This window comes from Siniperca chuatsi, linkage group LG20, assembly GCF_020085105.1.
Source record: "Siniperca chuatsi isolate FFG_IHB_CAS linkage group LG20, ASM2008510v1, whole genome shotgun sequence".
NCBI classification, from domain to species: domain Eukaryota; kingdom Metazoa; phylum Chordata; class Actinopteri; order Centrarchiformes; family Sinipercidae; genus Siniperca; species Siniperca chuatsi.
Window position 1 is genome coordinate 11,676,917 of NC_058061.1, and position 26,633 is coordinate 11,703,549.

General features: G+C 39.3%; 1 protein-coding gene across 2 annotated transcripts in view; it reads left to right on the forward strand.

Annotated features, from left to right (window-relative positions):
• The first annotated feature begins 2,470 nt into the window (after positions 1–2,470).
• The window catches only part of LOC122867203 (dynamin binding protein), a 50,704-nt gene continuing 26,541 nt past the window's right edge, over positions 2,471–26,633 (forward strand). For both annotated transcript variants that reach the window (XM_044177672.1, XM_044177673.1), the window contains exons 1-4: positions 2,471–2,607; positions 15,820–15,974; positions 17,414–17,536; positions 20,413–22,647. In XM_044177672.1, the coding sequence (XP_044033607.1) occupies positions 15,830–15,974; positions 17,414–17,536; positions 20,413–22,647 (2,503 nt within the window). In that variant the 5' untranslated portion in view covers positions 2,471–2,607; positions 15,820–15,829. The remainder of the gene's footprint in view (positions 2,608–15,819; positions 15,975–17,413; positions 17,537–20,412; positions 22,648–26,633) is intronic.

Genomic DNA, 26,633 nt, shown 5'->3' on the forward strand with positions numbered 1-26,633 from the left:
TTCTTGTTGTGAATAATATAACTACAAGGTTAACACATGCAAAAAATGATGTGGTGTATGTTATGTTGAAGCTAATGTCCATGTGCATAGTAGAATATGCAGGTATGTGTGCATGTGAGTGAGCCTGTTTTCATGTGTGTTTTTGTGTGACCTCTCCTGTATCTTTTCCTTTTCCGTGACAACACTTCAACGCAAAAGCACCCAATTGACTTTATTTCCTGCTATTGTTCTGCACATACAAGATCACATATGAGGAAGCTGTCATTACTGCAGACGCAGCAAAAACTAGATTCAGTGTTTCACACCACAACACACAATGGCCATGGGTTTAGCAAACATATAATCCCTTGTGCAATGACTATGATTTTCTTTCTCTAAAAAAAGGTTTTCATTGTCTTAATGATTTCAAATGATAGAGCTGCAAGTTGAGAGGGAAGCCACAAAACAGAATACTGGTTACACCTTCCTGCTGGGTGTCAGAAAGCTTTATCACAGGGAAACTTCAACTTTTCAGCACCATATTATCTATTGCTGCTTCTTTTACTTTCTTTATGTAATAAAAAACTGAGATTGAACAAAAGCAAACTTATATACATAACATATAAAATATATAAAATTCAGAACATATGATTTAATTCAGTTAAATGAATTATAGTGCCCCTAAATAATGCATTACAGAGAAATAATTCAGTTCCAAACTTAGATAACATTAACTTCCTAAAACTGCTATGAACAGTATTTGGTCTGGGTGGAGTGGACAGCCCAGACATGTGATGGCCAGGAATGAGCTAATGAACTGAGGAAATGTTCGTGTTGATTTTTAGTTCATTCTCTGCCACAAAAAGGGTGAGTTTTGTTCTCATCACGTGAATTTCACAAGCAATAGATGACATTATTACTGAAGTTGGTTAATTTTAGAACATTATGCTGAGCTGGTAAACTATAGAACACTGTAAACTGGTAAATTTGGCAAATGAAAGGTAAACACGTCCTTGAAATAATTTACCAACCATATCATTTGTAGTAGTATATTCCAACATTTTGAAGTCCTGTGGCTGCTGAGCAAGTTGATTAGGTGAAATCCCTGTATATCCCTTTGTGCACTGACGTGATAGTGAGCAGCTGTAACAAAAGTATCAATAAAGTATTTCTGATTCTGATTAGGTATTCTAACATTTTGATGTTGTCCCAGACGGTTATGGAGGGGAGATCCCCTCTGCTGCATCAAGGGTTCCTAAAACTCATTAAAACGATGTATTCTTGGCCACATAACCTGATTTTTAATGAGCGTTTGCTTTGCTAAGAGGATTTATTTGTTATTGGCAGTGTTGAAAGAAGTACTCAGATCACTGGATTAAAAGTAATAATACCACAATGTAAATATACTCAACTACAAGTAAAAGTCTGGCATTTTAAGAAAAAGTAGTAGTATAATAAGCAGAAGTATAATGAGCAAAATGATACTTAAAGTCTCTTAAAAAGTAGAGCTGAAGCAGTCAGTTGATTAACAGAAAATTAATCTGCAACTATTTTAATAAACAATTAATTGTTCAAGTAATTTTTCAAACAAAAGTTAGCTACATTTACAAAGTTTCAGGTTAATATGAGTGCATTTTGGATTGTGAGCAACATTTGTTTTTTTTTTACCATTTTCTGACATTTTATAGACTAAACTATTAATCAAGAAAACAAATGAATTAATAATGAAAAAAATGATTAGTTGAGGCCCTAATTGAGAGAAAAAGTACTAATGTGCCATTATATATTTAATATATTATTGGATGGATTAATATAACGGATGCATTAATGTTTAAGTAGCATTTTAATGTTGTAGCTGGTGAGGGTGGAGCTAATTTCAATTGATTATATTCTGGTGGGTAGTTTAATAAAGTATAACTTTAGCTGTCAGATAACTGTAGTGGAGTAAAAAGTACAATATTTCCTTCTGATATGTAGTGGAGTGTAAGTATAATGTAACATCACAAAAGGAAAAGTAAAGTACAAATGCATCAAATGTAGCTAAATGTAGCCTATAGGGCCTAGTTACCTTGCACCACTGGTTATTGGGCCAGTAGCTACACAAGTCTATGCTTTATTGAGAAATAACAGTGTGAAAGCATTCAATCCTGCAGTTTCTCATTTTGCTGAGTTAAAATTAAGCTACAGTGAAATTAGTCAACTCCTCCTGTACTTTTGGACCCACTTTCTTTTCGGTCAGGCATCAGCCGAGCCAGCTACGGGTCTCTTTGGAAAAAGTGGGTGGCGTTGTTGCATGTAGGCATGGAGAGGCGCAAAGCGACTCGGCTGCTTCAGTTTCTAATGTGATGACAGCTGATTCTACCGAGACAGAGCCGGGACCACCGTGTCGCTTTCTACTGTCAACATGTTTTCTTGACTCCTCACGGCAAAATAAAGCAGTTCGTCTCGGGAATAATGTTCCTGCGCACAGCGCCAAAGGTGTGGGAGGTGTAGCTGCTCAAAAGTTGTCTCGCGGAGAAAAGCAACTCCGCCACCACATCACCAGGCTGAAGAAGTTGGATATCTTGTCTGACTGGATCTAACGGCCCGATTCCACAGTTCCCCACTGGTCGTTCAGACACTTTACAGGTAAGAAGCACACAAACAAACTCACAGTTTACTTTTTCTCCTCATACAGTGCCGGAGGGAATAGAAAACGCCTATCATGGGATGGAGGACGAGTAGAGATGCATACAAGTGTGTTATAAGACAGGAATACATGCTTTTACATCTACAACCATAACATTAGCTTCTCTCTGGTAGACCTGAGAGGAATGACGCTGCATTTTCCTATTTATTTGAAAAAGCTTTGTACTGTAACCGTCAGGTGCTGACAGTCGCCTGGCCCGTACTTTGAACAGGATTTATCCTCCACACAGACCTCAGTGCAGGCAGCCTCTACCAGGCTAACTGACCAGTGACGTGAGCTGACTGAGTAATGGCAGTGAACAGAAGCGCTGCAGACCAAATAATCCCCCCGCTGTCTGTCTGTCACCTGTGGCCGCTGCTGTCAGTTGTTCCACCGTGAGAGACAAACCAACACACAGACATCACACACGCGCGCGCATGCACGTGCACACGGTGGTCTGGTCACAAGGACTCCGATGTTTTCTATTCTGTTCTGTTATATTTGTTTTATTTTGTTCCTTTCTAATCTATTCTGTTCTGTTTTGTAAAATTCTGTTATATTTCATTCTATTCTGTTCAGTTCAGTTTAGTTCTGTTCTAGTCTGATCTGTTTGTTCTATGTTATTACATTCTGTTCTGTTCTAATCTATTCTATTATGTTCTGTTACATTCTGTTCTGTTGTCTTCTATTTCATTCTATTTTTTTCCATTCAGTTTAGTTCTATTCTATTTTATTAAATTCTGTTCTGTTCTATTGTATTCTGTAATACAGATCATTGGTTGTGTTTGAGTTAGGCCATTTTGTGAGCATTAGGACACTGCTACAGTTTGAGTCAGGCTCAGTCCACTGCAGCAGATGATCAGACCAGAGTGTAAAGACTAAAGACGTGTTCATACAAACATTACAGCACCTGTGTAATTTGTAGACAGAGAAACATACCATAGTGTTTATTATAAGGTGTGTGTAGGATGTTTAGATCTTCAAGCCCTGACAGGAGTCTGTAGGAGCAGTAGGTTAATTTTTATTTTTTTTTTTACTTATGTGGTTGACTCAGCCATTTGGCACAAAGAGTCTGAAGCTGAATTATGTCCAGTTTGCCACTTGAACTGAGTCAGCTATCCAGATTTAGTGGAACAGGCTGTGATGCAAATTCTATGTGCACTATGGACCAAACTTAATCTGCTAGAGCTGACAACCACCAACACGTTTGTACAGTATGGCTTCTTAAACATAATAATGTAATTAAAGGCAAAATATAGTTTATAGCCATAATTATTTCAGGAGGAATCTCCCAAACACAATGATCACTGTACAAAGTAGCAAAAGCCAAGTATGACATTCATCCATGATTTCACTATGGAGGAACTCAGCAGGGAGCTCATGTGAATCTTTAAATGCAAACCATCCACACAGCAGTCAGGATATCAGCATTTTTCCCACCAACAGCAGTTTTGTTTCTGCGCTTCTGCTGCAGTGTCAGTGTTAAGAGTTACAGTGCTCTGTCACTGGCACACCATAAAGGCTTTTCTATGCCTGCAGGGATCCAACCACCAATCTTTATGTGAAGATGAAAGAGTCAATAACTTGTCCATTCATATGTACCAGGACTGCGCACAACAGCATATTTCAACTTTTCCTTCTTCTGAGTCATACCTGGCAAACCACCTGAAGTCTGCTTCTGTTTCTTTGACTGATATCATCCTTAATCAAGGGTGTCATTTTCTCTTCTGTTGTCCTGCTTTTGTGTTTAGTGCATAGTCACGATTTTGGATGCACATAAATATCCTACACACTGAATTATTCAACACTTGCAACAGGGTCCTATATCACCACTTGGTGACAAAGAAAGTTGAGATGTTGGTGTCAGTTTGCGTGTGTTACATGTCACAAACACTATGCAGTAACTGTCCCCATAAATCCAGTGAAACATGTAATTGTGTGTATTGTAACAGCAACATAGATTATCACTGATGATGAATATAATTGCAACCAACCAAAGGCACTCCAGGCTACAGCGGCAGAAGAGAATGTTATGTAATGCGCCATCACTTCAGAGAGAAGGTATTTCTCAGACATAAAAAAATGACATTCCTTACGTTCTTTGCTGGCAGCACAGTACTAGATAGCTTGGCTGAATAGGCAGGCGAATTAATCTGATTTGAACTGTATGTAAAAAAGGGGGATGATGAGTTTAGTGCTAGTGTGAGCAGAGGCTGCAAAGAAAAGGGTGAAGCATGCATGTTGCTAATCAGATATTATAATAAGAGTGAATTAAGGAAGTTGCAAACCTCCTTAACCGACACACGGACTTTGCATTTTGGTTCTAAGCCACAGAAGTTGATCATATGGGTCATTGTATTAGAAAGAATGGAGACAAGTTTTTGGTGATATTTTCTTAAGTGAGATGAATCCATAATAACTGAAAAAAGTATAACAGTACTTCTCATTTTCACAGACAAAATAGTGGAGTTTCTTAAGATTGGACCAGACAGACAGACTGGGACAAAAAGCAGTGAAGACAGAGAGACTGAGATAAGTTGTACATGCTTGCAAGAAGACAGACTAAACATGAAAAGCACACCATCAAGGCTCAGTAATCTGTCCCGTTAGTTAGGTGGCGCTCAGAGTCAACATGGTACTGGGTAGATGACAAATTAGGTACATAAGTAGCAAACATTTAACATAAAAGGTACATAAATGCCATCCACATTAGCAAACAACCCTTTGGCCAGCACTGATATTCTGCAACATACATAGAGATAATTTGCAGTTTACTTCCCAGTGACTTGAGACTAAAAGCTGGACTTTGCTCTTCCTTCTACAAACTAAAGTGACTTTGGGGCTTGGGTATCTTGATATTTATGACAAATAAGATAAATAGCAGTTTTATAATAAAAAAAATGTAATGGCAATAACATTTAGACTGTGCAGCATCTCTGTTGACAGCAGTTAAGAAAGTAGTTTTATGGACCATGGAGTTTTTTAGCTTTATTTAATGTACAATTATTTCTGAAATTGAGAACAATCCCTGTTTGTTTTCTCACATATTTGCTTGTTAAGTATTTGACCATTTCAAGATTGATTTTGCTGAATCCATATGCAGCTGATATTGCCAACCTCTGCCTAGATTATTCCAGGCCAGTATCAGTGAGTTGTCCCAAGAACTGATTCACAAAACTCATCAAAGCAGGCTAGGTTTTGCCATCTTGGCAGTCTCTTGTTAGTGTCCTCAATTCACCCTGAATTGTGTAAAAAAAAAAAAAAAAAAAAAAAAAAAAAATTGGGAAGAAGATTTTGTGTTTGGGTGGATTTTCCAGAAAAGAACATACGTATTTCACCCTCCATAAATTGATCATGTTTTTGCAGGCATGTCATGATGTGATTCCAAAGAAGAGATCAGTTATGCAACAGCTCATGTGGAAACTATTAGGGCTCAGCCATGTTTTAAGGGTGTGGCATATCCTCGGGCACCTCTGGGGTCCTCTCAGGGAAAACCCTCTGCTGTCCAAACAGATCCCTCTATCCGTGACAACGCAGTCTCTGCTCTTTGAGCTCAGACATCTGAGCTGTCCTCCTCGCTGTGGAAATGTTTATGCATAAGAGCAGCTCCACCCACTGTGTGTGTCATCAAAGCGTGCATGCTTTAGAAAGGAATGGAGAAACAAATATGTGAGTGAAGGGGGGTATGAAAAGAAAGAAAAAGATGAAATGAAGTCCAAAAAATAAGCATATTCCCTTGAGGAATGCCTGCGTGCTCGCCAAACTGCTGAGATGCTGGAAAGTGAATGAAAATGTGAAGATGAAGGTGGATTGAGAGCTATGGATGAGCCAAAAAGAGTATTTCCAGTCTTTTTTCCAAGGACCCACCCAAGGTTTTCCCCTACGTTCATGTAGCAGCAACAACACATCTTGTAATGTTCTCTCTTCTGTTACAGTCAGCATTTCTTTACATCTCCTCACAAGAAGTATTTCAACTAGTTTGAAATCGATGTTTCTAAACCTAAGTTTCTGTTCAGAGGAGATGCAAACAAGACAGAATGGATATAGAAGTACAGAGGTGTGGAAGATGACTTATTTGCTGGGCTTGTCCTGCCCTGACTCAGCTCATTGCTAGCCAAGAAAGAAAGTAATTGCTTATTTGTACCTCAGAATTAGATGAGAAGATAAATACCACTGTTATATCCATCCATTCAATCTTAGGCTATCGCCAGCTGCCGGTTAGCTTAGCTTAGCATGAAGACTAGAAACAGGGGGAAACAGCTAGCCTGGCTCTGTCCAAAGGTAACAAAATCCACTTACCAGCAACTCTAAAGCTCACTAATAAACACATTATATCTCATTTGTTTAATCTGTACGAAAGCCGAAAAACAACAAGTTGTGGTGACAGTCACTGCTTCGGACCAAGAAATAGTCTGGCACATAACCCCCTGTAAAACCACAACGTGTATGGATTAAACAATCCAGATACAACCATCGACTGTATGAAACATGGATGTAGTATCCGTTGTGAAGCTCAAAGTGGGCGGCTCTGGTGGCTCCGGCTGTCGCCATCTTGGCAGTGTCTGACTTCAGCTAATCCAAAAATGGGCAAAGAGGTGGAGCTGGTGCGGGCCGAATGAGGCCTGGTTGATGAAACCCCCTAGCGGCAAGCTACCTGATAGGGCACCCACCTGTCATTCAAAGCGGCCCGCCCTTAATTATGCATAGCTTTAAGCCTTAATATAATTTAAACAGGTGAATTATATAGAAATTCACCCCCCCTACAGTTGTCATGAACGGGGAAATTAGCTATTTTTGTACCAGGCTGTAAACATGTTTATTTCTGCTGTTAAGTTGGGCATTTTAACACAAGGGTTAATGGGGATTGACTTGCTTTTAGAGCCAGCCTCAAGTGGCCATTCGAAGAAGTGCAGTTTTTGGCACTTCCGCGGTTGGCTTCATTTTTCAGCCCCGGAGGTTGCCGCTTGGATACAACGTGTTAATATGTGAATTTTAGAGGTGCTGGTAGGCTGATTTTGTTACCTTTGGACAGAGCCAGGCCCGCTGTCTCCTCCTGTTTCCAGTATAAAACAAACAATCCTTCTGGTCTCTTGATGTAAGCAGTTCGAATTGATGGTGGTGGATGAAATAGGCTTTGTTTCCTCTATAGTGATTGTTCGTATTGAAATGCAGAGCTGGCATGTTAGTGTACAGTACAGTATGTCTGCCTGCTTTCTTGGCCATCTCTGTGTATGTGTTTACTGTTCACGTTTTTGAGCGGCCAAATATTTCAACAGAGTTTGGCATCTTTAGGCATTTGACTCAGCTTGCCAGATGTGTTCTTTTTATCCAGCTGGCTGAGGCCATGTAGTGCTGCCTCATCTGGTTGAAATGCACATTAAAAGCCAGGCTGCTCCCTTCACTATCCTGTCTTTTAGTTGTTGTTTAGAGCACAATGTGGTACCATACTATATATTATTTTTTAGAGTTAATGATGATGATGAGATGAAAAAAGTGAGTGATGAGTTTGAGAGGGCTGGCATGCGACAAAGGCCCTGGGCTGCATTTGAACCCAGAAAATTACATGGTATGTGGGTTAGAGCTGAAAAGTCACTTGACAGAAAATTCATTTGCAACTATTTTGATAAACAATTAACAATTTCAATAATTTTTCAAATAAAATGCCAAACATTTCCTAGTTTCAGCTTCTCAATTGAGAAGTTTTGTTACTTTCCTTTGTCTTATGTGATAGTAAACTGAAAATCTTTGGGTTGTGGACTGTGGGTCAGAAAAAATAAGCAATTTTAAGACATTACCTTGGGCTGTAAGACATTTTTAAGACTGACATTTTATAGACCAAACATATAATCGGTTAAGAGAATAATTGATAATGAAAAATCAGCTCTGGTGTGGATTAGACCACCAAGCCAGTCCTAAACTTAAGTCACAGAGCATAAAGTCTTGCCTTTAATGACATTTATTTATAACTGCTGTAGTTCATTACATTTGTTTGTAAAGAAAAAAAACACAACATAACATATCTAAATTGGTTATGTCATCATGCCACAGGGGGTCTGTGAGGAACTGACTCTTTAAACAGATGGTTAGAAAACCACATGACTTGTGTTGACACCTGCCAGCCATACAGAGCCTTCTCATTCTCCCCTCCCCCTCGTTCCCGCATGTGCTGAAAGACTAGACGTCAAAAGAAAAGCAACAGATGTCCCACAGTTTTTAATATCCAGAACCGTCCACTGGCTGGTCACCTGTTTTGGTGATGTTGTTTTGAGGTGAATGCATTTTAGTGGACTCAGCATTCTGGATGGGAGAACTACAGAACGAGTCCCCAGTAAACAATCACTATCAAAAAACATCAGCTGTCATCCAGCCCACTCCAGAGGATTCTACCAGTCTGTGTGTGTGTGTGCGTGTGTGTGTGTGTGTGCGTGTTTGTGACATCCATGCAGAGGCACGTGCCAGTCTGCCACTTCAGTATATGTGAATAGGATGAATGGCACACTGGCCATGCATCAGTGTGAGCCTTGTCCTGGCAGGCAGACAGATAATGAGGCAGCAGATTCATTGTTGGCATCAGATGACCCTGTTTAATAAAAGGTACAGGCAGTCAGCAGATCCCTCTTCCTCCACTCTGTACTCACACTAACAGTGTTTCCACACTCACCCTGCTGTACCTGTAGAGACAGATACAAACTTGAGATGCCTTGCAGCAATGGCAAAGGTGGACAACAGTTATAATTATGTACAGTATATAGGGCTGAAAGATTCAAGGAAAGTATCTAATCACAGTTTTTTTTTTACTGATATTGCAATTTAAATATCAATTATTTTCAATGAATTAAAGTACAGGTGTGTATTTCTTGTCTACCTATTCTTAATATCATAAAAATATGATTGTACCAACTTATCTTGTCTTTACATCAATAATGTTACATATAATAATGAAGATAGTTGTTGTTGAGGTCCCACAGTTCTTTTTGAAACCAGTCAGATAGAGAAAAGTCAACTTTCCACTTTATTTAAACTTCCAATTTAGCCCACATTTATTAAGATATTACATTAGTGGTACAAAACCATTTTTGGGAAAGCTTAAATAGAACAGATACTGGTAAAGAGAGAGCATATTAACCAGACAGCAGCCAAAATGTCTTTTTTGTTGTTTCGCCAAGTCACAGAATTAATGTTAATTAACAACAGTTGAGGAAATCTGCCGGCGGCAGTTGTCATTATATTGCTTGTGTTGCCCAACCAATAGTCCAAACCAAATATATTTGATTTAAAATTATATAACACAGAGAAAAGCAGCAAATCTTCATATTTGAGAAAAAGAGGATGGAAATCTTGAAAGATGAAGCGATTAGCAAAATTGTTGTCAGTTAATTTGCTGTGAATCAACTATTCATTTCAGCACCGTTGCCAGTCACTATCAGCTAGAGTAGACATATGATGCAGGACACAGTGTGTAACTGATCAGTACTAGATTTAGTTGTCTTTCAAAAGCTCTAAAGGTTACACAAGTATGTATGAACACTGTATGGTTATTGATCATTATCCACTTCCAACCATCACAAGCAGATGTTGAGATGTCTTTTGATAATAACTCGTAATTTTTGAAGTGATGAGTGTTGAGTTTATTTCTTGCACTTGCCTTGTGGTGAAGCTGAATGTAAATGTCATAAAGGGCTGTAACCCAGTCTAAAATTGAAAAGACAGATTCTACTTGCCTAAATGCACTATTTGATGTGATTGTATTAAAGTATTAAATTCAAGCATTCTCAAGATGTTTCTCAATAGCTTACAGTTTCAGTTTTCTTGCATGCTGCTGGTGTAGTTAAGTAGACAGTACTCTTTCTGCATTTTCTTCCTCTTCAGACTACCTTTATACATTAATTAGATGTAATAATTTTTAAGTAGATTGGTTTGCATTAACAGTTTTCATTAATTGGAGTAAAAAGACAGAAGTTTTCCTTTTGATATTGAGACAACATGGAAATATTTCTCACTCATACTCATGTAAAATGCTAGCAATTTACAGCAGACTTCATACGCTTATCCTTATTTAAATTGCATCTAATGCTGATCAGTTATGTTGGGAAACACACACAAATGCACATGCACAGATAGTTTTGTAAAGGGTAATGATGGTTCCAGGGCCATGTCTCAAGTCAGACAGGTGGTGCTTTGTCCCACTGTCAGCTGTGAAGTGTGAGTGTATATACAGGGTGTGTGTGTGTGTGTGTGTGGGTCAGCTGTTGACTTAGCTGTTTGTCGTAATCCTGTTACTTTTTCCAGGACGGTGCCAAGTGGCACACACTAGTACCAGTCACATCGTCTCATTCACCCTCTCTCCCTAAAAAAACCCTCTTGAATTATGTCATCAGTGTTGTTAGAAGGTAGAAGACTTTCATTTTTGTCTAAAATTCTGCATTTAGGACCCAATATTCAGGAGCCAAATTGAAAGTACTCATAGATAACAACAGATAACCAAAGTCTTATTCCTCCCGTGTGAACACCATTTGAAGATGCAGTAAGCTGTCTTGTTTTGTCTTTACTGTTGTCCTTTGCTATTAAATTAGTTTTCTCGGTTGTCGGTAGTTCCAGGATACTCAGTCATGATCAGAGTCCCACTGCTTATCAAGACCTCATAAATTGTAATAGAAGAGACACACCTGTTTAAGTCTTGTTATGAAGAGGTTTCAGTGTGTGAAATGCCCCTTGTACTTTTCCAAGACGTGTTCTGCAGTGGTGTGTAAGCAGTTAACACCTCATAGTCCATTTGATTTATGAACTCAATAGGACAAGAAGTTGTGGAGGTGGGTTCTAATTTGAAATATGCATTGAATTTTGTGTGCATTTCTAAAATGATACCTTCCATTGATGGAAGGACAGTAATCTTGTACAATCTGGCACTTGCTGCCAACGTGGGTGAACTGTTTCCTTCAGACACTCCTGCGACTCCTGATGTAATCCAGTTTTTCCCTCTCTTTTTTTCAAATCCAAACAAAATAGTCCTCAACTGGCTCTGTTGTGAGTCAGACTGAGCCACTCACACACTGAAACATGCACAGTGTGCTTTTATAATGAGAGGAAGACAAAGAGACTCATTTTTTTTAAAATCAATTCTGGCAATGTGAACCTAGTGTTGGTGTTTGGGTATTTGGAACAGAGGGGAGAGAGCCAAGAACACCATAACTCTGCTGGGATAATGTGGGAGTATGTTCATGTTTTTTTGGTATTATACATCGGCAAGATCCCTAATTAATGTTTGCTGCTACTTAATTTAATTTGTGCAGAGGAAATGTGATGTTGGCCTACAAAGAGTAGAATGAATAAGAAGTAGCTGGAAATAAATTGAAACTAATTACTCTTGTCCTTGCTGAAATGAGACATGTTGGAAGTAGAGCTGGGCCTTATAGTGATGTTATAGTGATATTCATACATTAAACTAGGTGTGATCAAGGAGTTTTGTTGTGTAATATAATGTGGATATGATGTTCAATGCTTAACATTGTGTTATGCTGATCATAAAGGCAGCAGTGCAGTTAAATGGTACATTTCATGTGTTTCATGTGTGCTAAACATGTAGCAAATAATATAGCATTATGTTAAAATAACATATGTCGATATTTAGTATTCAGTATTTATAGCATAACATGGCTAAGTGTCTACAGCAATGCTAGCAGCTCTGTGAGGCTGTATAGCGGTGCTTTGAGCTAATTTCAGCATGCTAACATGCCCACAATGACAATGATAATATGCTGATATTTAGCAGGTGTAATGTTTACCGTGATCACCATCTTAGTCTAGTGTGTTAGCATGCTAGCATTTGCCTATTAGCACTAAACATAAAATAAAGCTGATGCTCATGTTAATGTTAATTAGTTTTGCAGGTATTTGGTCATAAACCAAAGTAATGGACAAATTGAAATTTTGACCTGATAATTGCGCTAAAGGAAAATTTAAAGGATCACTTAAAGGGACAGTTCACCCCAAAATCAAAAATACATATTTTTCCTCTTACCTGTAGTGCTATTTATCCATCTAGATTGTTCTGGTGTGAGTTTTGGCGATATCGACCGTAAAGATGTCTGCATTTTTTGAATATAATGGGACTATATGGTACTCAGTTTGTGGTGCTCAATGCACCAAAAAAAATACATTTGAAAAACTTGACACTAATGTCTCTTTCCAGAAATTTCTCAAGATAATCCACAGACCTTGTTGTGAGCAGTTTCATGTAGGAACTATCGGTAGAAAGAAAATAGTTCCTACATAAAACGGCTCACAACAAATCTTTCCTGTGCAAAATTTTAATTGAGCCATGTTAAACTACTGTATGGGACCACTGTGTCACTGGAAAAGGAAATATTGTTTCCATCAGGTAGCTTGTGTTGTCATCTTCCAGGATAGGGTGTAAAAGTCACCAAGCACAGGGGCCACTAACACACTGACAGACCCATAAATAACACTAAGGAGCTTGTCTGGCTGGATGCAGATCTGAAGATTAACTTCAAGAAAGCTGCTGCAGCCCAGTGACTCTCTGCAGGTCCTGGCACTCTAGTCAGGTGTGGGGTTGTAAGCTCAGCTGTGTTGGCAGGCTGGAGAGGACAAGATGCATAGAGTCAAGTGGTGGAAAGTTGTAAATTTAACGCATGTGCTCTTGATTTTCATTAATTAATTAACATTAATTTTGAGACATATAATTGACATTAATATAGTTACTCTAAACAAATTAGGTATGTGCAAAGAAGATTGCAGTCTACACATGGATTTCACATTATGCGCTTTTACAGGAAATCAGCTTGATTGCTGTCAGAGATAAATAGACTGCATTATCACACCACAAAAAATAGAGGCCTGACAAAATATTTCTCACAACTTATTCATCTTGTTAAATTAAGACATAGAGAAAGCAATTCAAAGCTTTATTTTATCTTTTCAATAATTTATCATTTACATTTATCATAAAAAGGATCTGCAAACTGTCCATGTGTGCAGACATTTGCTTATGACAGTTTGTAAATTCAAGTAAAGCATTGAACCAATGCTAATTTTCTATCTTCTTTTTTTTTTTATTTTAAAAACAGCATACTGTTTTGTAGACACTTCTTCATTTTCATAGGGGTTAGCAACAAACACAACTTGAAGTCACTGAGCTTTTGAAAGCCCAGCTGTACGTCAGAAGTGATATCAGTAAAATGTAAATACAGGTTTCACTTGTGGTTTGCACTGCATTTCTGCTGCAAATGTCTCTATGTATGGTGTGACTTTCTATCATGCTCTTTTAAATTCATGGCTCAATATTGTCTAGCAGAACCCTTCTTCAGTGTATAAGGTTAGAGAGTAAGAATATTTGTCTGACCTGATGCACTGAGAAGAAATCACACAAATGTATTCTGTTTGTGTGACAAATGTATTCTGTTTGTATTCTTTCATTTGTGATTGGCTGTCAAAAAGATAATGCAGTCTTGTTCGGTGTCCCGGAGAGCATTTTTCAACTCTTTTAACTCGACACTTTTTTTGCTTCCTAGGAGGGAGTTATTTTTATTTACTTCTAACCTGCCAAACACACATATTCAGGCATATCTGTCTCCATCCTTGTGAAATGTGTATCTGTTTACAGGAACCTTTTTCATAAACAGACACACAACATGGCGAGGCTGTGAATTGTTGGGTAGATCATTATCACTTTGTGTTTCATGGATACCATTCCTCAAAGATGGGTGATATGTGTTCACCTGTGTGCATGCCAGGACATGTTTAATTTGCCACGGTGTCTGACAGGCACCAACCATTGTTTCATTTAACTGAGGATAAGCAGAAAGATGAGTTACCCTATGCTTCATGCTGTTCAGCCTGCTCTATCCTAAAGAGAAAGGAAATTAAGAAGCCATACCATTTTATTCTTAAATTAAGGATGGATGAGATTAATTGATAATAAAATAATATAAAAATAAATAAAAAACAACAGAGCTTCTGTTCCATTGAATAAATGGATACACAGTCTGTTTGTGCTCATGTTGTGTTTTTAGCCTCTACTTGTACACCTCCTGTTGACTTGCATTAGTTAATGCCTTGGCTTGGGTTTCACTGTGGCTTTAACACTATGTGGTGTTGAGTATACAACCTACTTCCAAACAGTACTGCTTAACCTTCACTGGGAAGCAAGCAAACACACACACACACACACACACACACACAGACACACACATTCAGCGCTCTTTCTTTCTTCTGTTAATGATGGTCTTCTTCCTCCTCTGTCTACCTCCACAACCACATCCAGGATAACCTGAGCCACGTCTCTCCCCAGAGACAGTGGCACTGAACTGGGCTAGAGTCTTGTTCCTCTCCCCCCTTGGCTCCATTGGCCCACTTAACAGAGGCCTCATTGACTGTGGCAAAATACAGCCCTCTTCTCTCATTTCCTGTCTCTTTCAGCGTGTCCATCCCCACCTGTGGTTAGTCTGTCTCCAGATAATGATACACAAGAGCTGGTGAAACACTTATTAAATGCAATTTTTGTGTTGTTTTGTGAGTGTTTGCTCATTTTGCTGATAATTGAAATAGTCAGACATTGAGCACAAATTTGAATCATTTTCTTTGTGACTAAAAGTGGCTTGTATTGGTGACTGGAGTGTGTAAGGGCAGAGATAACATACAATAGGTATAAATACTTGACTTGAATCTCCTGTTAAGTATTGCATCTGCCAGTCACCCAGAATACACATAGTTTTAGTTACTGTACATCCCTCACCCTTGTTTTCTCATGAGAAAGCAGAGAAACAGGAGAAGGATAGAAGAGTGTTGAGGAATGTCCTTCAGCCTTCTTAAGCACAGCTCTCTCTTTTGCTTCTCTCATTCTTTTCTCTCCCCTTATTATTGTAGGTTTCTCATGCTCTCACTTCCCCTTTCATTTGGTGTTGTTTCATGAAAGCTTACTCTCTGTGTGAGGCATCTGTTGATTTGTATGCAAGGATTTTGAATAGTACCAGTGTGCCTTGTTTAGAAAACTGAGCCGCATTCCCACGTGGTAAAGACTTCTGCATCTTGCAATTTTCTTATTAAAGTTTTGCACTTTTTTTGTTAATCCTAACTTTTTGTTTCATGCATTTTTAATATAAAACTATGTGGGAATTATCTCTTAATCTCTCTGTCTCTCTTTTTTACCTCTACAGGTTATGAGTAATGGAAGCAGGATCCGTGGTGTGTGCCGTGTTCGAGTTTCTCCCCAGCGTCTCCGAGGAGCTGCCACTCTTCACTGGTGATGTCATCGAGGTGCTCAGTGTCCTGGATGAGTTCTGGTTGCTTGGTATCAAAGATGGCGTCACAGGTAAGGTGTCAGGGGTCATTATTACTGTAAATAAACCTATATGATTGAATATTTCTATTAAGAAGTTGCACTGGAAATGCAGTTCAGCAATGCTTTCAAATAATTATTTGACATCCCCTGGTTCACCTCCTCTCTGAGTTTTGTAATGAATTAGACCATACAGTATATCTATGACTGGCCACTTGTATGGGGGCAGGGTTTGAAAGGTGCAGGGGACTAAAAATGAAACACTGTTGCCCTTAAGCAGGTCTGATAATTGAGAATAATCAATGAAAACTACTCTGAAAAGTGAGGAATTAAATATTGCAAATTTTACTTTCATAAATATGTTCTTACACATTAAATAGTGCTAGTTTCACTCATTACTTGATTTTCAATCTTACATTTTGCAAAGGAAACGGTGAAAGATCACAATGCATTCTGGGCAACATGCGCCCCTGAAGTGTACATTATTGTTCCCTGGCTTTCTCTGCCCTTGAAGGGTCGAACTCACAGAAATCCACTGAAGTTTTCCAAGAGTTGAACGTGACTTGAGACGATGACAAAGGGGATTCCCTCAGAAGGGACGTGCAGAGGGGAAGTCAATGTGGGCTCCTGGAAAACACAGATGTTATATGAGATGAGATAACTTCTGTTATGAATTTGTGCTATAAAAATAAAATTGAATGAAATAGATGATATCAATACATTTATGGCATGACTTCCCTGGAAAGATGACCTTTGTGACAGGGTAAAATGTTGACATACATACACTAAAGTGAAGTTCAAAGAAATGCACATACTGTGCACAGTAAGGGCTTTCTCTATTTGCACTGAATAACATTCTGCTCTTCAAACAACATTTTGTTTTATCGTATCCAACTCTTCTCAGTCTGTTGGCATTCTCCAAATATTTGAATCTGTTAGTGACCAATATGAAACTCCCAAAAAGAGAACATTGTATAACCTCTAGACATTTGTCTTAATTTTTTTCTGATATGAGTTGAGGAATGCAGTACCTGATTTTGTCCTGGTATTGGTTCTGAAAATAGTACACATATAAATATTTTCAGATATATTTCAATGGCAAACTATAGTATAACAGTAGGCTTATTAGTCTAGCCTATAGAAACAAACTGTTTCATTCCACAAGGTTCCACAATTTAGTTCATCTTAAAATAATGAAATTTAATGTAGTTGTAAATCTGCACATTTATAAGGTCATCAAAATTACACTTTCCTCTCCCTTTACTGATATTATCTGCAAATTATTAAATTAGGATGAGGATACTACATCCGGATAACAATGTATATGTCTGTGAATTAACATATCTGAATATTGCACACATCTGAATTCAGGCAGCAGTCATTGTTGTCATATCAGGCATGTGTAGGAGATGTTTTTCATTGTGTTCACTGTAGTCATCCATTTGTGTTCTTCCTCTGTCTCCTGTCTTCAGGTCAGTTTCCCAGCACCTTTGTGGAAGAGGTTACCATTCCCAGCACCAAGCCCGGAGACAGACTGTATGTGTGCATCAATGATTTCAGCTCAGCAGAGCCGGGCAACCTGTCCCTGAAGAGAGGTACGGACATACTGCATGCACTCATACAGACAATGATGACTTTTAAAGTAATGATTGAAGTATGAATCACTACTAGTCTTTATGACAAGTCATAAAATAAGACTTTTATCAGAGCACAAATAGGCTTTGTTATCTGTTATTTGTAAGTAGATGTTTTGAACAGGATACTGTAACTGGGTGTAACACAAGCCAAACACTGTTTTAAATAGTAATGCTGTTAACTCCAATGGGTCATGTTTTCTCACTTAGCTTAACGCTACTTGTTGATGTCGCTGTGCTCAGGTAAATTGTTTGTTTTGTGTTGTAGTGTAGTTGTGTTGTGTTGGACATTGTGACCTGATGCCTTGTCTCCACTGCCACAAACTGGAGCCCACACACTCTTAAATTGAATGTTGCCAGAAATGAAAATCAAACAATGTTTTTTGTGCGCCATTCAATTTTAGTAGTACTGTGTATTATACTACTAACTGTACAAAATGAGTTAAAAACTTAATTCTTTCTACAAATCATACTGTAACAAAGCAAACCCCAATTGCATTGATCATAGTGAATGTAGACAAGGCTCAGGTTTTCTTTGAAAGGCAATCTCAGTTTAAGAACATGTGTATGGTATTTACATGGTTAAAGATTGTCCAGTCATTTTAAATCAACATAAACAACTCAGAGCTAGAAACACATTAACCAAGGATCAAACCTGTGATGTTACTCTGCTGTAATGTCTGGTGGAGCTTCTCTAGAAAATTGATTAGGAATGAAGGTAAAGGTCACTTTTTGCACCTAGAGGGAACTTTAGAAGTTATAACTGATGCCACAACGTAGGAGTAACATTTAAAGAAACCCTACATACTAAGTATCACATTCACAGTCAGCTACAGACACAGGTTTGCATCTGATGTTGCATTGTTTGGTTTCTAGTTTGGGAAGAGCTCATGTTCATATGAACTGTTTTGTTTAAGGCCATTAAAGGAAGATGATTCTAATAAGGAATGCTATTCTCCTACCCCAAAACGGAATTCACTTATTTTATTTCTCATTTTCCATTTTTCATTTTGTGAAGTCAGTTAATCTACTCTTCACTGACAGGTTCCATTAGTGGTTTAGAAATGGAATAATATTATTTAGATAGAGAAAGAGATTATTATTACAGTATTTTCAAAGTAAGAACATGTCTGTTTTTTTCTACTCAGCTCCTGAGAAGTCAACACTTTTTGCTGTTTTTAACAGTGATATAGAATCTGCATTCAAGGTTATGGCAGTTTATTGCTCCACTATAATTCATCAAAAGTCCAATTATGAATCTGTTTTATTTAAAAAAAGCATATAATGCACATCTGTGAAAAGTGTTTAAATTTGTCATCCAAAAGAGCTATGGGGTGATGAACATTTCTCTGCAAATTCGTATCATTTTCATTTTAAAATTTTGGGATTTTCTAGTGTACACAACCCACAAAGTCTCTTTCCAAAACTCCCCACTAGATGTCCCCAGATGCCAAACTGAAACCTACATAGACTGTCTTCAGCTGACTTTTTGTTTTCTTTTATACATTACTGAATTGTCTCTCATTGTCTGATTTGTCATTCACCAACACTCAGGCATACAACACTGATGTTTGCAGAGATCCTTTACATCTGTGAAACTTTTTCTTGCTGTCTTTTAGTGTCAAGTGCTAGTGGTAGTCGTAGTCATAGAAGTAGTTGAAGCTGAACTGAATTGTGCATTAAAAGTTGATATAAAAAAACAAACATTTAAAATTTATCTAGTGAAATACTTCTGGTTATGTTAAAGCAAGTTTAGTATACAATGGGAACTCACAACCTTGCTCTTCAGTTGTCACAACTATGTCAGATAATTAATCAACAATTAATTCAGTGTCCTTTTGTCATACATAGATATTTCTTATTTTATTTTGATTCAACCCACGACCAAATTTACTCAACGACAATATTCTAGTATATTTTGGTATTTTCATAGATAAATAACTCTTCCCTGATCAAAGGAAACATAGGAAACAAGCTTTACTGGCCATCTGAGAGTTAAACTGTTCATTTCCAGTATGATTTTCCATAGTCCCTATTGGCTGTGTTCCAGTTTTGGTCCCAGACACAATGGGAGGTGGAGCCGCAGGTCTTTGGAATGTGACCCCTGTGACTTCTGGCTGACCAGTCAACATTCCTATAATCCCTGATTCTCTAGATATATTAGCAGCAGTGCTGACCCTAGTACAGTTATTAGGAATGCAATAATAAAGGTAATCTGAAATAACTTGAAATATAGTACTCCTAATCCTACTAATGTAATGTGACCTGAGCTGCCTGAATGCAGACAAAAATTTTGACAAAAATGTCTAAAATACTGTTCTTCTAATTCCATTCACGTTAAGTCAGTTCAATTTGGTTCAGGTCGGTTTGGTTTAATTAGTAAGTATTTATCCCCAGCGGTGCAAAGTATGCGGAAAAAAGAAAACAAATCAACTATCAAGCTCTCTGCCAGGCACACCTGTCGGCCACCCCACAAGCAGGCTATAGGCTTGTTCTTTGTATAATTAATTGGCTAACTGGTTGAATTAGAGAATCAGAGGAATATAAACATTATATATATACTGTCTGCTGTATTCTGAAGCTTTCCCGCTTTGTCTCTGTGCATCTCTCACAGTGCTTACAACTCCCCTCTTATCTGTTCTGCTAAAAAGACAAATTAAATATATTTCAAATAATAATATTACACCTGAGAACAAGAACTGGTGGAACTTAGCAATTTTAAAAAGTCCAACATTTTATTTAGCATTTAACTATGACTTAAAACATTTTCCTTTAATATGATTCACTTCAGTATTATGAATAATAAATGTGATCCCCTTTATTCTGTGACTCTCTAGGTGATGTGGTAGTTGGAGAGGCAGGAGGATCCATGGACCTCGGAGAAACCTGGCAGCGTGGTTGTAATGCCTGGGGCGTCCGTGGTCTCTTCCCCACGTCATGTGTGAAGGAGCTGAATCTTTCAGGCCGCTCCAGGCAGCTTTCTGAACGCTCAGCTCAGGCCCAGGCTTCAGAGCTCCCATGCTACGCCCTGGGCCAGGCCCGGGCCCTTATGAGCCTCCATGCGCAGCTCAATGAGGAGCTGGACTTCCGCGAGGGGGACTTGATCATCATCACCGGCCTACCCGAGCCAGGCTGGTTCCAGGGAGAGCTGGAGGGTCGCAGGGGCATCTTCCCAGAGGGGTTTGTGGAGCTACTAGCTCCCCTCCGATCTCCTCAGGAGCCCGTGGACTGCCAGTATTTGAACAATGATTCTGAACAATTTAGCTACGAGGAATCTTACAATGCAGAAGAGGGAACTGAGGAGGAAGGTGTAGAAGAAGAAGAGGTTTTTCTGAAAGAGGTAGAGGAGCAGAAGGAGGCTGTAGTAGAGGAAGAGGAAGAGGAGGAGGGCGGTGTCTATGTAGTGGCACTGTATGAGTTTCGGGCCATGGAACCAGGAGAGTTGGACTTTGATATGGGGGATCGCATACGTGTTATAAGCACTTTGGAAGATGGTTGGCTGGAGGGGGAGCTTCGAGGGCAACGTGGTATTTTTCCTCATCGTTTTGTCAAAATAGAGGACGACGGGCAGAAAACTGCAGAGGAAACAAATATTGTTGAACCAGAAGAAGACAAGGAGAACAGCTGTACTTCTGAACACAGCTCAGGTCATTCATGTCCCAATGGGTCAGAGAATGATCCTGAATGGAGGACATATGAGGATCATACAGTGTGGGACCTGGACTACTTTGAGAGGACTAAGGAGCAGAGGTGGCAAAGTTCTGGAGCTCAAACTAACAACAGAGGACAAAGAGATGGGGGTAGCAGGCCTGACTCTCAGCCACGTAGACCTGTCGCTCCAACACAGAGAGGGCCTGAGAGACCCAAATCCACTCCTCCAGCAAGGCCCAGACTCCCATCTCGGCCTAGCCTGCCTACACGTAGCCATAGGCACCATGACCCATCTTCTGGCACAAATCGGTCTAGCTATACTAATGGAAACACTCGATCCTTACAGACCAAACTAACCCATAGCCTAACCCTCCCTAGCACTCAGCATGGTTGGTCTAAAGACAGCAGATACTACCAGAGGCCACCAATGGACGGTGCCACCACCAATAACAGAAGTGCCAGCCTTGGACAGGCATTATTTAACCTTGCTGAGGGCCATAGGCAGAAGAAGCTAACTCGCCATGCTAGTATCAGTGATGCTGATATGATGATGGGCAGTGCTGAGACACGGTCACGTTCCCAGCAGACGGTGCGTGGCTCCAATGGTATAATGCCAACATCCATCACCTTAGATGCCCTAGCAACCTCAGCCGGTGACCTTGAGGCCAAGCTATCTCAGCAGCTTTTCGAATTTGAGAAAAGCTTGACTACTTCATATAGTGATACTAGCATGAGTTCTGGTGCTCCCAGGGACATGTCTTCTGTAGGTGACCTGAGCCAGCAATCCTGTATCTCGCGCCACTTTTCTATTCTGGAGTACAGCGATGAAAGTGATATAATTCGAGGCTCCTCACATTCACCACTGTCCCACCTCTTGCAGTCGAACTCTTCCTCTTCCTCACTAGAGAGGCGCAAGACCCTTCGCCCTCCTCCTCCTCGTCCTAGAGTCCTGCGTCCGCCAGCCCCACCTGCATACAAACCAGCTCGCCCTGCTCCACGTCCCCCTCCTCGTTGCCCGAGACAAAATACTGCTCCTCCAACCAGCAGCCCCATCTTCTACACCCCTGACGAACCAGCTATAAACATCCTCGACCAAATAACAGAAAGGCAGACTGAGATCGGTGACCTTGCAGCTGCCCAAGAACATGAAATCCAGTGCCAGCTGGAAGCAGAGAAAGAGCTGGAGAGAGAGATGGAGTTGGAGAGTCAGAGACAGAGGGAAGAGGAAGAAAAGTACCAGCTGCTGCTACGGCTACAAGAGGTGGAGCATGACATGGAGGCATATGCACACACAGCGGAGGAACTCAGGGCCATGTTGGAGGAGGAGGAGGATGAGACAGCCCGCATGCAAGCCATGGAGAATCTGGAGTTCTGCAACTACACGCTGGAGACACTGGCCCTGGAGCAACAGCAGCTACAAGGTAAGACTTTTGGGCAGTGGATTGGGAATGGGAGAAGTAGGTTGTAGTAGTAGTAGTCAAGCTGGAGATGTTGCGATTCATGGACTTAAACCCCTAGACCACCAGGATGCTCTGGGATTGGGAGTTTTATGAGTCTTTGATTAGAACCAAATGCCAAATATTAACTGATTGCAGCTTCCTCAGTGTGAGAATGTGCTGTTTTTCCCTGTTTTCATTGTAAATTAAATATCTTTGGGTTTTTAAATGTTGGTTATACAAAACAGACATTTGAAGACATCACTCTAGACTCTGGAAATTATGATTAATATTTTTCACTATTTTTTGACATTAGACTAAACAACTAATCACTTAATTGAGAAAATAATCTATTTAGAATGCTTAACAGATAATAGTTTTGTTGATCAGAAGTCACCAATGAGTATGTGCAATGAGAAAATTCTACTTTATATATTTTTTTTTTTTCAATTTAATGTAGGTTATAATAATTTTTACACAGCATCACACTGTTTTGTAGGTATTGATGTCAACACAAGTAAATCCTATAAACAAAATTGAAATTGCTCATCACTGGGTTTGAACTGCTGACATTAAGAAACTGAGGGGAAAAAACATCAAAGTGAGCAGGCAAGCAGCAACAAAGATGTCAGACCTTGTCTACATGCATTAATGTAGATGTTTTCCTTTGGTTTTCCTTTTCAATTTACAAGTCAGTTAGCTACTGTAGCAGAAGGGGTTAGATAGAAACAATGCAAAAGAGAAGACAAGATAAAGTAGAATTTCTTTTACGTGATGTCACAGTTCACCTCTGAGGCCCTGTTGCCTGCAGGTTAGTTTAAAGAGTAATACCCATTCACTCAAGACAAAATGTAATATAGCAGGAATCTGAAAATGAGCCATCAGTGCTTACCAGATTTCCTCTTTGACTTGTTTTCCTGATCCCGACACACACACATACGCACACACACATGCACGAACACTGGTTATTTAAATTCCACTGTAAACTATGCAAACAAGACATCCCTATTTACTGTCCACAATGATCAGTGGAAGGAGGATTGTGTATTTAAATTAAGGGTTATCATAACACTGCGTGTGTGTTTATGTGTGTGTATTGAGGAATTTGCTTTGTCTCACTACAATGCTTATTTAGATAAGTATAGCGAATGTGGCAGAATCATCGTGTTGCTGCAGGGTTTAGGTGGAGTAAGAGGAAATTAACTTGTCCAGTAGTGAGGTACATTTTGTCAGGTACTGTTTTAGTTTCTAACTATTAATTGTAAACAGCTTTCACATCTCATTTGGCGTGACTGATTTATCCTTTTCAAACAACAATTGTTCAAGGCTGAAAGGTCACACAATGCCAACACACAAGATGAACCTGAAAGTGAGGGTTCAGTTACAGGTGTGTTTTAACAAAGATATTGCAGATTTTCTAAATCATTTTGTTATTGGTCCATTGACCTCATTAATGTCATTAATCGATTAGACAGGAAATTGTTTTTTGTCCCCAATATATTTACATATATCAAAAACAATAGTCATCTACTAGCTTTTCCTGCTGGGTGCCAAAGCTAATTGGCTCAGATTTGTTTTTGCCATTTCATACTGTCTGGGTGCACAGTGCTGTCTTTGGCAGCCTAACACTTTTTCACATAGGTACGAGGTGCATTCCTGCACATAGTGAGAGGGTAAGCAGTGCACATGGGCTTCTGTCCCTTTTTCCACCCACTCTCTTTCTGTTAGTCCCTCTCTGTATCCAAATGTCCTACCTCTTTCGCTTTCCTCACAGTTTCTTCACTCTGCACCTTTCATCCTTTTCCCCCATCATCTGTTCTTCTTCAAAAGGAGTGAGGAGAGGGAATACATTGGGTGTGGTTTTGGGGATTTTTTGCAGTAGTGGAGACAGACAGAGCATGGCCCACTCTAGACCCAAAGTGTGGTTGTGGCGAGCTGTGATATGGCCCATGGCACACCTCTCCACACTGTTTGGACTCGCTCGGGAGGCCAGGTCCAACAGAGCGGCAGGTAGGCTTGAACTCAAGATGTTGTTTTTCAGGTTATTTGTCAGACCGTGACCACTGATTAGATTTAATATGTTCTTATATAACATCTTTCTTACTGTTTTTTTCTATTCTTGCCTTTTCCATAGAGGCATGTTTTGTCCCCTATAACGGAGTGTCAGACAGTGTTATCTAGCTCTGCTCTGATTGGTCCAGTCTGAGAGTAGAATGACTCTCCATCATGCAGATCCCAACCACCTGAGTGATCTATGTGTTTGTGTAATATATTGCTTGTTCTGCTTTGTGATGTCTATTTGACAATGCCAATGTAGGCAATGTTGCAAATCAATGAGCAGGACTTTTTTGCAGTTTTTCTGGCAACATTAGATTCTTAACTTATTTTTTCATCAATGTAATGAATTAACTTGATTTTTAAAGTATTTAATTTGCTGGATTAGCCAAAAACAGACACTCTTGTCTTATCCATTAACAGTTTCTCAATTATTTTTCTATTTCTATGCTGATTTCCTATCTGTACATGTTGCTTGACATTGGATGTACTTGCATCAAGTTTCCAACAGCAGAGATCAGTATTTCTCTCTGTCACACACACACACACACACACACACACACACACACACACACACATACTGACACACACATACAAGTGTCCTCATTCATTTAGAAGCTTTCAGTCTTATCACTGCCAATGACCCTGTTCCTTTGTAATGTTAATGTATCTCATTTTACACTGTAATCAAAGTTCAGTTCTATTTCATTCTTATGGTTCTTTTATTTACAAAGTTTCTCAATGATTGGCAGTGAAAAACTGATCAGACGTTCAAAACGTGAGGCCATTGTTCACCTGCTCTAAGCTAATTTTGTTAAGGTAATCTAAATTACTACCGGATGATTCCAGCATATTCTAATTGAATACTTTTCCTTTAATCTTGTTAGTTATTATACCAGCAAACTAATAATTTGTAAATGCCTGTTGAATTAAAAAAAAATTTTTTCAAATGACTCATATCCTGTTAGGTTGTATCAATGGGTCAATGGGTGAATCCCTGATCTTTATGTCTGCCAATGAAAGGAATCAGCCTGAGGGCAAGATCATGTTTTGTTGCCTACAGGTGCTTCTAAGGGTCATGCAACCACATAGTTTCCATTCACTCATCACACTGCAGGAATTCTCACACCCTCCATTCACAGTAATAAAATCAAATATTTAATCTCTCTTTCTTTCTTCTCCTTTCTTCCTTCTCTCTTTCTCCGTATTTGCCACACTGTAAGATGTGGAAATCAACTAAGATAGTGACATGATTTGTAAGAGTTGAGATTCAGCATCTGGAAGGGAAAAACAGCCAAGCACACTCCCATTGCAGAATGTTTTATATGGTAATTATCAATACATTAGACACAAAAGCGTTTAGTAGGATTTGTTAGTAGGATATTATGTTTCCTTTTGTTTTCCTTCATAGAAAGGTGTGTACATATCAAACATAGTCTAAGGATCTTTGTTGCAAAAAACATGTTTGTCATCCTATTGCTATGCATCTACATACACACACACACACACACACACACACACACACACACACACACACACACACACACACACACACACACACACACACTCATCCAAGACTTTTCAATGCTTTTGCAGGGTGTGTTCCTGAGTGTGACGTCTGAAAGACAATGACAGCTTATTGTTACAAGGCAGGGAGTAACTTCAACACTGGGCTCTGCCTGCACTTCACTGTGCAGAGGCCAGTTCAAAGTCCTCGGAAGCTGAAAGAGGTGTGATACTAAAGCTCAAAACATCACATGCTTACAGAATGTTGCGGAATGTTGATCAAGCCCCTGACAGCTTCATTTACATAAGCTAACTAGGCCATGGAGAGGAATGTTGCATTTGACATTCCTACAGTTGACACATATACACAGACACACAGTTTCAGCCATGTTTGGCTGCTGAAAGCTGAG